The 12,048-nt window shown below is 35.9% G+C and overlaps 2 protein-coding genes across 9 annotated transcripts; both read left to right on the plus strand.

Moving 5' to 3' along the window:
* Window positions 1-1,103: 1,103 nt before the first annotated feature.
* LOC120168123 (zinc finger CCCH domain-containing protein 16-like) lies at window positions 1,104-6,257 on the plus strand. Of its 2 annotated transcripts, XR_005520099.1 has the most exons (11): window positions 1,104-1,146; window positions 2,952-3,141; window positions 3,323-3,405; window positions 3,527-3,622; window positions 4,024-4,117; window positions 4,831-5,051; window positions 5,182-5,288; window positions 5,368-5,596; window positions 5,713-5,785; window positions 5,918-6,030; window positions 6,122-6,255. XR_005520099.1 is itself a non-coding variant. In XM_039176956.1 (10 exons), the coding sequence occupies exons 1-10, from the start codon at window positions 1,109-1,111 to the stop codon at window positions 5,951-5,953; spliced, it is 1,167 nt and encodes a 388-aa protein (XP_039032887.1). In that variant the 5' UTR covers window positions 1,104-1,108; the 3' UTR covers window positions 5,954-6,257. The 2 variants fall into 2 exon arrangements, 1 of the variants encoding a protein (XP_039032887.1); XM_039176956.1 differs by having other exon boundaries at window positions 5,918-6,257.
* A 2,607-nt stretch (window positions 6,258-8,864) lies between these two features.
* LOC120168121 (leucine-rich repeat extensin-like protein 2) lies at window positions 8,865-11,525 on the plus strand. Of its 7 annotated transcripts, none has more exons than XM_039176955.1 (3): window positions 8,865-10,400; window positions 10,533-11,159; window positions 11,205-11,525. In XM_039176955.1, exons 1-3 carry the CDS (start codon window positions 8,949-8,951, stop codon window positions 11,298-11,300), a joined length of 2,175 nt encoding a protein of 724 aa, XP_039032886.1. In that variant the 5' UTR covers window positions 8,865-8,948; the 3' UTR covers window positions 11,301-11,525. The 7 variants fall into 7 exon arrangements, with proteins under 7 accessions (XP_039032886.1, XP_039032881.1, XP_039032884.1 ...); XM_039176950.1 differs by having other exon boundaries at window positions 10,533-10,831; window positions 10,868-11,525; XM_039176953.1 differs by having other exon boundaries at window positions 8,866-10,309; window positions 10,352-10,400; window positions 10,533-11,525.
* The last annotated feature ends 523 nt before the right edge of the window (window positions 11,526-12,048 follow it).

Raw genomic sequence — 12,048 nt, forward strand, 5'->3', positions numbered from 1 at the left:
TACACCAATAGTTACTTCAGAGCTCTCGAAAACGTCATCAGCAAAATCATGAATATGTTCTTTGGTCATATCAGATAAAAGGATGAGCACATGCTGCTCGACCTTGACAACCATACCAGTTGCACCTTCTTTCATCCCAGCCCCAATGTTTTTAATTTCTTAAATAAGCATTCAAGGTTCATAAGTCAAAACCAAACGATTTAATCTATAATACCTTGAAAATCCTCACCTGCTGATTCAAGAAGCCAACTGTCAAGCATGAATAACCTTAAGATTCATTTGTTTCCTTAATTTGATTCTATCAAATTCGAGCTTAGCATTATAGTTCTTGGAGGAATGAAAAGGGACGAGTGAATTTGATGCTTTAAAGAGCGGTTTTTGAATGAAGAAAGGAATGTTAGCAGATGGGGAGCATTGCACGAGACAAAGATAGCTGTGAGATGACGTTGTTGCCGCCCTCAACCTTGAGAGTGGCTTTCTTTTTTTTATTTTTTTTATTATTTTAGCTGCAAAAAGAAGTGTGGAGATGTGAGAGTGAAGATGTAAGACAAAGATCGATCAAAATGGTGGTCAAATGGTGTTAGGTCAGCACTTAACGTGTCAACTAGGTCATATTTTGACACATCATCTTTCCATCACCTACAGTAATATACGTCGAATGATAGGTTTGTTATAAATTGATAACGTTAGTGATCATTTTGTTATTTTTAAAACTTCAATAGAGAAAACAAAAATATATTCAAACATTAGTGACCATTTGTGTAGTTTTATTTTATTTTATTTTGAGACACCGTCCTTGGAGATGTTATTCAAAAATCTACTATATTGATAAAAATACATCTTAATAATTATATATTTTTTTTAAAAATATTTTTTCGTAATACATTTTTTAAATAAAATTATTTTAGTATCATATAGCTAATTAAATATAAAATTATTACTATTCTCATTTCCCACAATATTACCGGTGAAACGAGCCATTTAAACAAGTTTTAACAAGTCGGGCTCAGAAAAGTGTTTAGCATTGGACCGCGACTGGCCCGACTAGAGCCTTCTACAGCTTTAAATTTAACCGCAAAAATAGAGTAGGTACCTAATAAACACTCAAATGAAGAAAGAGCCTTGCAGGAACTTTCAGCGCGGCAGGTACCCCTTCTTCTTCTTCACTTCTTCTCTATTATGTCGCCTCCTCAATGTTTCATATAAACTGGGTTTTTGGTGATCATTAGAACAATATCTATCCAGGATAATTATTGAATCTTTTGGAATCTCTTCTTCCCTTCAATCTTAGTTTAAAGAGACTGAGAAAACACTATTTCTGGATTTTATAGGACAAGCCACAGTGCTCAAATTTCAAATAAGTTTATTGTGAATTTTAGTCTTAGGTTTAGGTTCAAATTCAGACACAATTGGTTCTATAAGGAAACCGACCGCTCTCAACTTCCAGAAAAAGGGGGGGGGGGGAAATGACTTTCTGGGGAAAATAAATGCACAGCGGCGAGGCTTTGATTAAATTACATAATGAATCTCTGGGTTCTTTTTTTCTTTTCTTTTTAGCCTATTTCCAGTTGAACATGGTCACTTAAAATGTTTCTTTGAACCTGTTCTTTAGTCAAAGCTTGAAGCTGAATTTCTGCAACCTATCTAACAAACTGGAGTGAAGGACAAAATTTGGGTCAATTAGATCACAAGGGAATGAGTAATATGATGGGAATTTAAAATAACCACTCCCGTATTTATTGTTTTAGCTATTTCCCTTCTCGTGTAGAGATGACTATCCAGCTCAGTTGGTAGAGCACAAGGTTCTTAACCTTGAGGTCGTGGGATCGAGTCCCACGGACATTTTATAATTCGGAAGTCTTCTACGGAAGTGACTCATAAGTTTCTCTTTCACTGAATTAATGAATATCATGCGCGTCTGTCTGGTTATTGCGAGATATCACTTTGAAACCTGACACAATTGGATTATTCTTATAATACTAGTGACTAGTCTCATTCTTTGATCTTTTTTCACCTGTAATTCCATCCTATGTCTGTTCACTTATGTCTCAGTAAGTAGCACTATTTAATAAGTCTACTTTGTTCTTGTTCAGAGGTCATAATCTGCATATTCTTTGCTCACCTGATATCTTTTGAGTTCTTGGAGCCTTATCAGACATTGTTTGTAAGCCAAGATGAGCATCATAAACTTCTTTCTAAAATCTTGAGAAGGCTGTGCATTTATTGTCTACTTTAATAGCTTAGCTATTACCAATTTACCATCGAAACATGATATAACAGAATGGTGAAACTGTCGTCATCAACTGAAAGTTTAAAATCATCTTTGTTAAGTTTTTGGCAGTTTTCTTCCCCGTGAATTGTTCTTCCATCTAACTATTTTTCCATCTTCTTATAAAATCTAGGACCATCTTCCTCCCATGTATGTAGAAACATAGCAGGAAACATCGTCACTCATGATATGCTTGGTTAGCCTCTGAAGTCTGACTTTTTATGGGAGAAAAATTGGAAACCTCTTTTAGCAATCACTAATCTGTTAAAGATTTTGTAACGAAAAAAATGAAAATTTAGGGGTTAATTTTAGTCTAGATTTGAAATCAAGAATAGAACTTATTGCAATATTTTGACTTACTCATTTCATTGGAAGATAATTCTAAAGCCATTTATCCCTTCTAGCCTACATATTGACCAAAATATCTCAACTCCTAGCCGTGGATTTGATATATTTAATTATAAATAAAAAAATATTTTTCTAATAGTTCACCTGAATTAATAAGTTTGTGGGTTCTTATACTTAATTTATTATCATTTAATTTTGTTCTGTGTAAAAGTTTCTTGACGAAGTATTAATTTCTGAATTTATGTAATCGTCATCTCAATATATCATGTGTCTAAATTGTTGATCACTATTAGATTCCTCACCAACTCCTTAATCTTGAACTTTCTTTCTCCAGCTGTCAGTATGGTGAAAGGTGCAAATTTCTTCACGTGACTCAGCAACAGCCAAAGTCTAATCCATTTGGATTCGGCACTCAAGCCAGTTCAACCCAACAACAAAAGCCAAATCCTTTTGGTTTTGGTGTCCAGAATAATGCTCAGTCAAAAGGGGCCAACGATTTTGGAAATAAACAGACCCAGTTCAAGGTTAAAATTTTGTATATAACAATCCGACTCACAATGTGGTTGCTTTGATTTATGATGTCATTTCTGGCTTTTCTTTTTTGAATCAAACTCTGGAAGGAGCTGGATATCCTTTGCTTATGTTAAAGGGTGTCCTAATTTTATCTTCTGTTTTTCTTATCATATTGTATGTACTTTTCCTCAGAATACATGGACCCGATCTTCTGCCAACGGTGCTGCCCCTTCATCACGGCAGTCTGATAATCAGGCTCAGGCAACAAACCATAGGTGAGTAGTAGCAAGGAGTGGTTTTCCAATTCTCTTAGCTGCTGTGTAGCTTCAGAATAATTTTTGTCATCATTAGTTGAGTTCTACAACTGACAAAATGTGAAACTTTTGGATGCAACAGATGCAATGATCCCGACTCCTGCAAACGCATTATTGCTGAAGATTTTGAGCATGAAAAACCCCTTTGGAAGCTTACATGCTACAGCCATTGGAAAAAGTATGTTTTACCACCTAAATGGTCTAGAGGTCTTTCAAAGGGTTCTCAATTTTTATAATATTTGTTGCAAAGAGTATTTTTTAATTTTAAGAGCAAAAATCCTCCCAAGAACTGGGTAGAAAGAATTATTTTATAGTTCAGGTGTTTCAAGCTGCTGGAAATAACACCACCATAAAATATTTCAGTTTTTGTGAAATTAATCTTATGACCTTTAACGCATTTAATCGTCTTTGGTCTAGGAAATCTGTCATTGTCAAAATTCAGAACTTATTGGCTAGTACAACCTAGACCCTTTTTTTCTAACCAATAGGCTTTCAGGTGGTAGATATTTTTATTCTTGAAATTATGAGAATGGTACTGGAAAATTAATGTGTTATAAACTTTGAATTTTTTGTTTTTAGTTCCCCTTGCGACATTGTTGGCGATGTCAGCTATGAAGAATTGCGGGCAGCAGCATATGATGATGCAAAACGTGGTTTAAGCTTGCAATCAATTGTGAGGGGATTTTGAATACTTCACTTTCCAGATTTACAGTTGCATGTTAATCATATCTACATGCTCACCTTAGCATATATCCGTGATTTCATTTTTAACTTTTACTTTGGAATTATTTTGACAGATACATATATTTTGGCTATTTCTGATATTTTGTTGTAGCTTGGATGAGAAAGTAAGGAACCTGCAACAAAAGGTCAAATAGATCCAGAGAACAATCGAAGAAATGAAAAAATCAGTTGCAGATATTGTTTCCATGAATTTCTTGCAAAGATGGCTGAAATACTATTTGACATGGGGCTTAAACCCTAGGAACTAGGAATTGGCTTGCTAAATCTGAAGTTTGTTTTAACGGAATGTACTTTTACCTTAGATACACATAAATACTCACATATAGACTAATAGATTATAGAATTTTAAAAAGATTTTCTTGGCTAGTCTTAAAAGAATTTCTATGGCTACTTATAAGGTAATTTTGCTCTTAATTAGTGAACAGCTCTTCAAATCTTTCCATCATGTTACTTGTTCTTCTTTTCATGCCAAACATTTCTTTGTATTTGTTGTCAGTGTATTTCTGCTCTCCAAACTCCAAAGGATTTCATGTTTCTGTCTTCCATCAATCTTAATCATTGTTATACAAAGGATGTTGATATCATACCATGTGATGCTAATTAGTGACCAGAACTTACTGATTGGACCAATTATTACCACAGATTGAGCGAGAGAGGAATTTACTCAATGCAAAGTTAGCTGAGTTTGAAAACCTTCTTCAGAATCCCTATAAGGGACCTGCTGGCTCTAATTTGACACAACAAATTCCATTTCCGGGGGCCACTTCAGCTGGATTTTCTCCCACTCCTCAAAACACTGTGGCTCCTTCAGTCTCCAGTTTTAGTCAGCTGGGAGCTTCACTTAATACAGGATTCCCGCAGAGGTAAGAATGACACCTATAAAAAATATATTATATTATCTCGTTCTTTCTTGGTTTGTATCTATGACTGTGAGTCCCAGACCCCAAGTTTAGCCCTCAGGATTTTATAACCTTACAAAGAATTTTTTCTCAGGCCTTCTGTACAGTCTAATAACACCTTTGGTCTACCAACTTCTTTCCCAAATTCATCTCAATCCCCAAATGTATTTGCAGCGAACAATGTTTCATCGGCAAATGCCTGTAAGTTTCAAGGTTTACCATTTGCACTATTCATGTGCATTTAATATGCAAGGTTCTCATTTCAGTGTTGACATGACAGATTCATTTGGTAACCAACAACCCAACCAGTCGGTTGCAGCTTCCTTCCCTACAAACACGGCTAAGTTCAGCAACAGCAATGCCGTTAGTCCTGCTATTAACCAATTTTCTGCAGCGGCATTCTCAACTCAAAACTCGAGTTCATCCAGCAGCCAGGCTCCTTGTGTCTTTAACATCTCACTCCCAAATTCTAAAGCAGATGGACAAGAAGCTACAGATGTTCAGTTAGGGTATGTTAATACAGAAATCTCTCCCATGGGAAACAAAATCATTTTCTAACCTGCTGTATTTGTTGTTTTTTGGTATCAGTTAGAAATATGCTTATTCTTCTTTACGAATGTGACAGAAATAACTGGCCGACGATGGTTGTTTCCGGGGATTCAAGTATTTGGTTAAAAGAGAAATGGACTCCTGGAGAGGTAAATGATGCTTCTGTTAATTTATGCCACTTACAGCAGTCCGCATCAAAAAATGGTGATACGAATTCCATTAGCTATTGGTTGTTTTGTTTCTGGCATTCTAACCTGAAATTAGTTTTTCACATTCTCTAGATCCCTGAAGAAGCTCCTCCAGATGCGTATGTTTAGCAGGGATTCTTGTCAGTTTATATGCATGTTTTGCAGGCATCATCTGCCGGTACCATCTGATCTGAATGATCCATATGGTGAAATCTCTCTCTTTCGAGAAACTGATATGTATGAAGTGTAAAGCATAGGATTGTATTATTAAATTCTAATTGATTTTGTGTGTAACAGTCCCTGAGCTGACAGCACAAGTAGTTGCCTTGCCTAGGCCAAAATTCAAGCTAAATGGTTTCTATGATTGAGAACTTCCTTGTAGAAATACTTCAAATGCTTTGAAGTAGGGGTGACCATTCGATTGAGATAAGTTGAATTAATCTGAATTATTTGTTTTATTTTGTAATTTAAATTTTATTTGAATTTTTTTCAAGTTGAATTTTATGAAATTTAGATTGAAAAGAGTTTTTCAAATTTCTATTCAAGTTTAATTGTAATTATTTTTTGAAGGCTTTTAGTAAGTGGAGTAAGGAGTTCAATTTGCTTACGCTGTTTCATATGAAAAAGAAAAAAAAAAGATTCGAAATTGGGAAAAGTCTCAAAAATCGTGTAGCCAATTTAGATTTTACAAATGGGCAGCGGGACCAGTTTCTTTGAGTGACAGGCAATGGCAATTATGTAAATGCAGTCAATATGCAGATCTGACTCGCTGCTTCTATTTACACCGATATTAATTTCTTGCTTTTTTAATTTTCATTATTTGAACTACATAAACTGCAAAATTAGATTTGTATTGGTTTCTAAAATGATTTGCAATTTGCAAAATAATTATTATCTTTCTCGAGATGATTATTATTATTATAAATATATTTTATAAATTTATTATACACTTATATTGCAATTTGCAAGAGCACATTCGAATTACTAATAAAATTAGTTAAATTAATATATGAAAAGTAAAATTTAAATACCAAATCCATGAAAAGTAATCTTTATATACAATAATGATGATCTGCCTATATACATGATTGCAAATCATTAACTTTGGACCGTCTTATAAAATCTTATTTGCTTGACACCACCGCCAACCGATTTATTGTATACGTGCTTGACATGACCAGTAAGATGACAGTCCCACTTTACATAAAGTCAATTGCCCAATGTCTAATGCAAAATTTTCATTCTTCTTACATTCATGCCCATTCATTTGAATTTATCATTAAACTTTTTAGGGAAAACTATGCGTTTGGTACATAAACTATTAATTTGGTCTGTTTTAATACTCAAACTTTCAATTCTTTAAAATCATACTTAAAGTTTAGTTTTCATTTAATTTTGATATAAACTTAACGTGTTTAGTACCTAAACTTTCAATTTATTTAAAATTTAACGTTAAATTTTGAACGAGGTACTAAAATAAAACAAAAATAAAAATTTTGAAGGTGGGATACTAAAATAAAACAAAACTAAACTTTTAGTATGATTTTTAAAAAAAATTAAAAGTTTATATACCAAAATTGATAGTTTAAGTACTAAACACGTACTTTACCCAAATTTTTAATACATACAATCTATTATTATCATTAAGGAAAAACTATATTTTTGGTCACTAAATTATTTTTTATTAAATTTAATAATTATATTATATTCTTTTAAAAATATAACAATCAAAATTTTCTTAGTAATTATCTTTAACCATTTTTTACGTAAATATTATCTTTTTAATTTAACCATAGTTTACATAAATATTATTATTTTTTAATAATATAACAATTTTCTTAATTTTCAATAATAAGATAACAATACATGTTATCCTACTATTATTGGAATATTAAAATTTTAAATTATTTAAAATTAAAAAATTATAATACTCATCTCTATATCATATTATCAAACTTAAAACATTTGAGATACAAAAAACATTTATTTAAAATAACTAAAATTAAATATAATGATAAAAATTAACTTTTAACATTTGTATAAATCATGATTTTAACTTTTTATTTTTTAAAATATTGTAGCTCTTAAACTTTTGATTTTTTTTATCAAATAGTTATTAGTTAATCATCAATCAATTCATGTTGTTAAATATCATTATGAGTGACATAACACATGCCACATAATCATTTTGGATGAATGACATACAACATATCATCAATTAAATGTATGTAAAAATATTACTTCAATGATATGTGTTGATCATTAATCAATTAACGATTTTTATTAAACAAAAATTATTTCTACTAAAAACTAAATCGTTAAAGACTAAAATACTAAAAAATATATATAGAGAGAGGACAAAGTGATCATAAATAGTGATATATCACATCATCATTTAAATATAAGTGAGGATGTCATGTAGTAATATATATAGACCATTAATCAATTAACATTTTTTATTAAACGGAAATTATTTTGACTAAAAATTAATATATTAGATTAAAATATTCTAAGAAAATAGAGAATAAAGTGATCATTTATAAGAACATTGGAAACTAATAGAAAAAAACAAGTAAAGAATGCACAGATGTGCACCCCATGTTTCCAAACTGGTTTGACTCTTAAATTGCAACGCGCATTGCTTTGCTTGCTTGGATGGGAGAAGAATCCAATCTAATGCCAGCCAATATACTTTCTTTTTTCAGGTTTTAATATTTCTAATAATAAAATAAAATTAACCCACGAATCTACAAATGATGTATTAAGAGACAGACGTGCCAGCATGTCAATGTTCTTTGTCGTTTGCAATTCTAGTTCAAAATGTTAGACTTACATTTACACAGGCGACATAAGTAGTGTGCAAATTCATAATTTATCATTTCGAAGCTTGATTAATCAATAAACTAATCAACTACTCAATCCAACAAATACAGTAAAAATTTTAGTAAGTAAGAATAGAACCCCAAAAAGGTGAAAATAAAACCCAGTGTTTACAATTATTATGCTTTATAAAGCAAACCATGTGGATACAGGCTTTTGCTCAGAACATTAACATATGGCACAATCGCTCATCTCCATGTGATCTGATCTTTTCTCTCTGCTCATTGTTTGTGCAAAACTGCAAATGTCTCTTTTTCTCTCCTGTTTTTTTGGTGCTCTTGTGTTAGTTTCCACTTCCGTTGTGTCGGCAGCCGATGATGTAGATCCGAGTTTAAGGTTCGAGAATCCTAGGCTTCGTGAAGCATACATTGCTTTGCAGGCTTGGAAATCTGCCATATTTTCGGACCCGTTTAACTTCACGGCCAACTGGAATGGCTCCAACGTGTGCTCTTATATGGGAATCTATTGTGCTCCCTCTACTTCGAATCCCAAAATCAGAGTTGTTGCCGGTATTGATCTTAATCATGCCGACATTGCCGGTTACCTCCCTCCGGAGCTCGGCCGCTTGACCGATCTCGCGCTCTTTCACCTTAATTCCAACCGGTTTTGTGGCGTTGTCCCGACCAGCTTCCGCCGGTTGAAGCTGCTTCATGAGCTCGATTTGAGCAACAACCGATTTGTTGGCAAGTTCCCCAATGTGGTTCTCTCGTTGCCTGGTTTGAAGTACTTGGATCTTCGGTTCAATGAGTTCGAAGGATCGGTTCCCTCGAAGCTGTTCGACAAGGAACTCGATGCGTTGTTTTTAAACGACAACAGGTTCAGATTTGGTATTCCTGAGAACCTGGGGAACTCTCCTGTTTCGGTTCTGGTGTTTGCGAACAACGATCTGGGTGGTTGTATTCCTGGAAGCATTGGGAAGATGGGTGGAACGTTGAATGAAATCATTCTGATGAACGACAATCTTACCGGATGTTTGCCTCCGCAGATCGGGATGCTTAAGGAAGTTACTGTCTTTGATGTGAGCTTTAATCATCTTCAGGGATCTTTGCCGTCTACTGTTGGGAATATGAGGAGTTTAGAGCAGCTGGATATTGCTCATAATGGCTTCACCGGTGTGATTCCGGCCACCGTGTGCCAGCTTTCCAGGTTGCAGAACTTTACTTATTCTTTTAACTATTTCACTGGAGAACCACCTAGTTGTCCGGCGATATCTGGTGCAGAGGTGGCGAATGGTACTATGAATTGTATTCCTGGGAAGATGGATCAGAGATCTTCCAGGGAATGCTCTTCGGATGCTGCTCGACCTGTGGATTGCGGTAAGTTTAAATGTAATGGTGGTGGAAGCTCACCGCCGCCGAGGAGGAGTCATGCTTCAAGGCCTCCAACGCCGCGTCAATCTAGTTCACCGAAGTGGTTTAGGAAATCCCCGCCACCACCTTCTTCTAAGTCTTCGCCTTCAGGTAGATCACATCCTCCACCACCACCATCATCCCAGTCTTCACCAATGCCTTATCATTCCCCGCCGTCGCCGCCACCACCGAAGTACTCTCACGTTTCAACTCCACCGCCTCCAACTCAAAGAACATCACCAAATACGCATCTTCCACCGCCACCAACTCAAAGAACATCACCAAATACGCATCTTCCACCGCCACCCCCGCCTGTTCACTACGGGCCCGTACACTCTCCACCACCAATGGTACAACCACCTGCACCAACCACATCAGGCAATTACACCAACACTCCACCACCACCACCTAACCATTACTCCAATACTCCACCACCAAGCCATTACCACAATACACCACCCTCACCACCAGTAGAACAACCAACTCCATCAGGCCATTACTATAATAATCCACCACCACCACCACCACCACCACCGGCATCCCCAAACAATCACTACAACACGCCGCCTTCGCCGCCGCCACCAACAAAGAATACATCACCAAATACCCGTTATGCACCACCTCCTCCCCCTCCGGCCTATTATGTTCCCACGCCCAGCCATTCATTGCAGCCACCGCCGCCACCTCAAGGTCAGTATTATCCACCTCCGTCAACGGGGCAGCAAGCAAGCCCCCCTCCACCTCCGTCAACTTATGAGCATCAGTCTCCACCTCCACCAATAGAATACCATCCACCACCACCATCTTTTGAGCATCCTCCACCAGTTGAATACCATCCACCACCGTCATCTTATGAGCATCAGTCGCCACCTCCATCAGTAGAATACCATCCACCACCGTCATCTTATGAGCATCAGTCTCCTCCACCACCCAAGGAGTCGTGTCATACAACCCCTCCTCCTCCGCCACCCCCGCCAGGATGCACAACTCCAGTATCATCACCACCGCCCTCGCCGAGCCAACATCCAACTCCTCCACCAGATACACCCACACCCGGTCATCACTATTCACAACCATCTCCACAGCATCAAAGCCCTCCACCAACACACTATGCATATACATCCCCACTACCGCCGCCTCCGTCGCCATCTCCACCACCGCCACCGTCAAATGAAAACACACCACTTCCACCAATCAGTGGAGTGTCATACGCTTCTCCGCCGCCGCCGGTTATTCCCTACTACTAAAGTATTGCTTTTTCGCGCCATTGAGTTGTAATTCAAATTTCTTCTGGCGCAACCATGAGTAGATGGCCTGTTAAATTGTGTTTTTTTTTTAGCTATTCCCCCCACCCCACCATAAATATCTAATAATTTATATTTATTTAATTTCCTCTGTACTGTTCTGCTAATATATGTGATATACAGGCAATGGTTTGATCATCTTATGTATAATTCATAGGCATATTTATATATATTGATTCAATCATAAATCACAGCAACTTTTATCGGAAGTCGCCAGCCACATCATTACATGTTTTTTTTTTCTCTTTTCATTTCACCGACTTGGGTTTCAATCCAAATAAGGGTTATGTTTTTAATACGAATAATGATGTTTGGTAGGGATGAAAAAGGGACGCATTTATGTTTTTGGATTGCTTTGACAATGAAAGCACTTGATGGTTCTTGTCGGTACTTATAACATACCAACAACAAAATGAAGTGATGGACATTATTAAGCACCTGTGTGCATGTGATGTGAGATGGAGGGTTAGTGGGTCAGCAAAGCAATGGTTGATGAGATCTGAGACGCGGAGGGAGGATGGGTTTAGTTGTGAATTTTGGATTTTAATGAGATTAAAAGTAATGACCAAATATGTTTGTGAGAGCTTTGTTTTGTTTTCGAGTTCGGTCAGTCAGATTTTAAATATTATAGAAACTTAAGTTGGTATATATCGAATAATTCAACAAATATAAACATATCAATTTAGAATAG

Source organism: Hibiscus syriacus, unplaced genomic scaffold (assembly GCF_006381635.1).
Source record: "Hibiscus syriacus cultivar Baekdansim isolate YM2019G1 unplaced genomic scaffold, ASM638163v2 tig00111708_pilon, whole genome shotgun sequence".
NCBI classification, from domain to species: Eukaryota; Viridiplantae; Streptophyta; class Magnoliopsida; order Malvales; family Malvaceae; genus Hibiscus; species Hibiscus syriacus.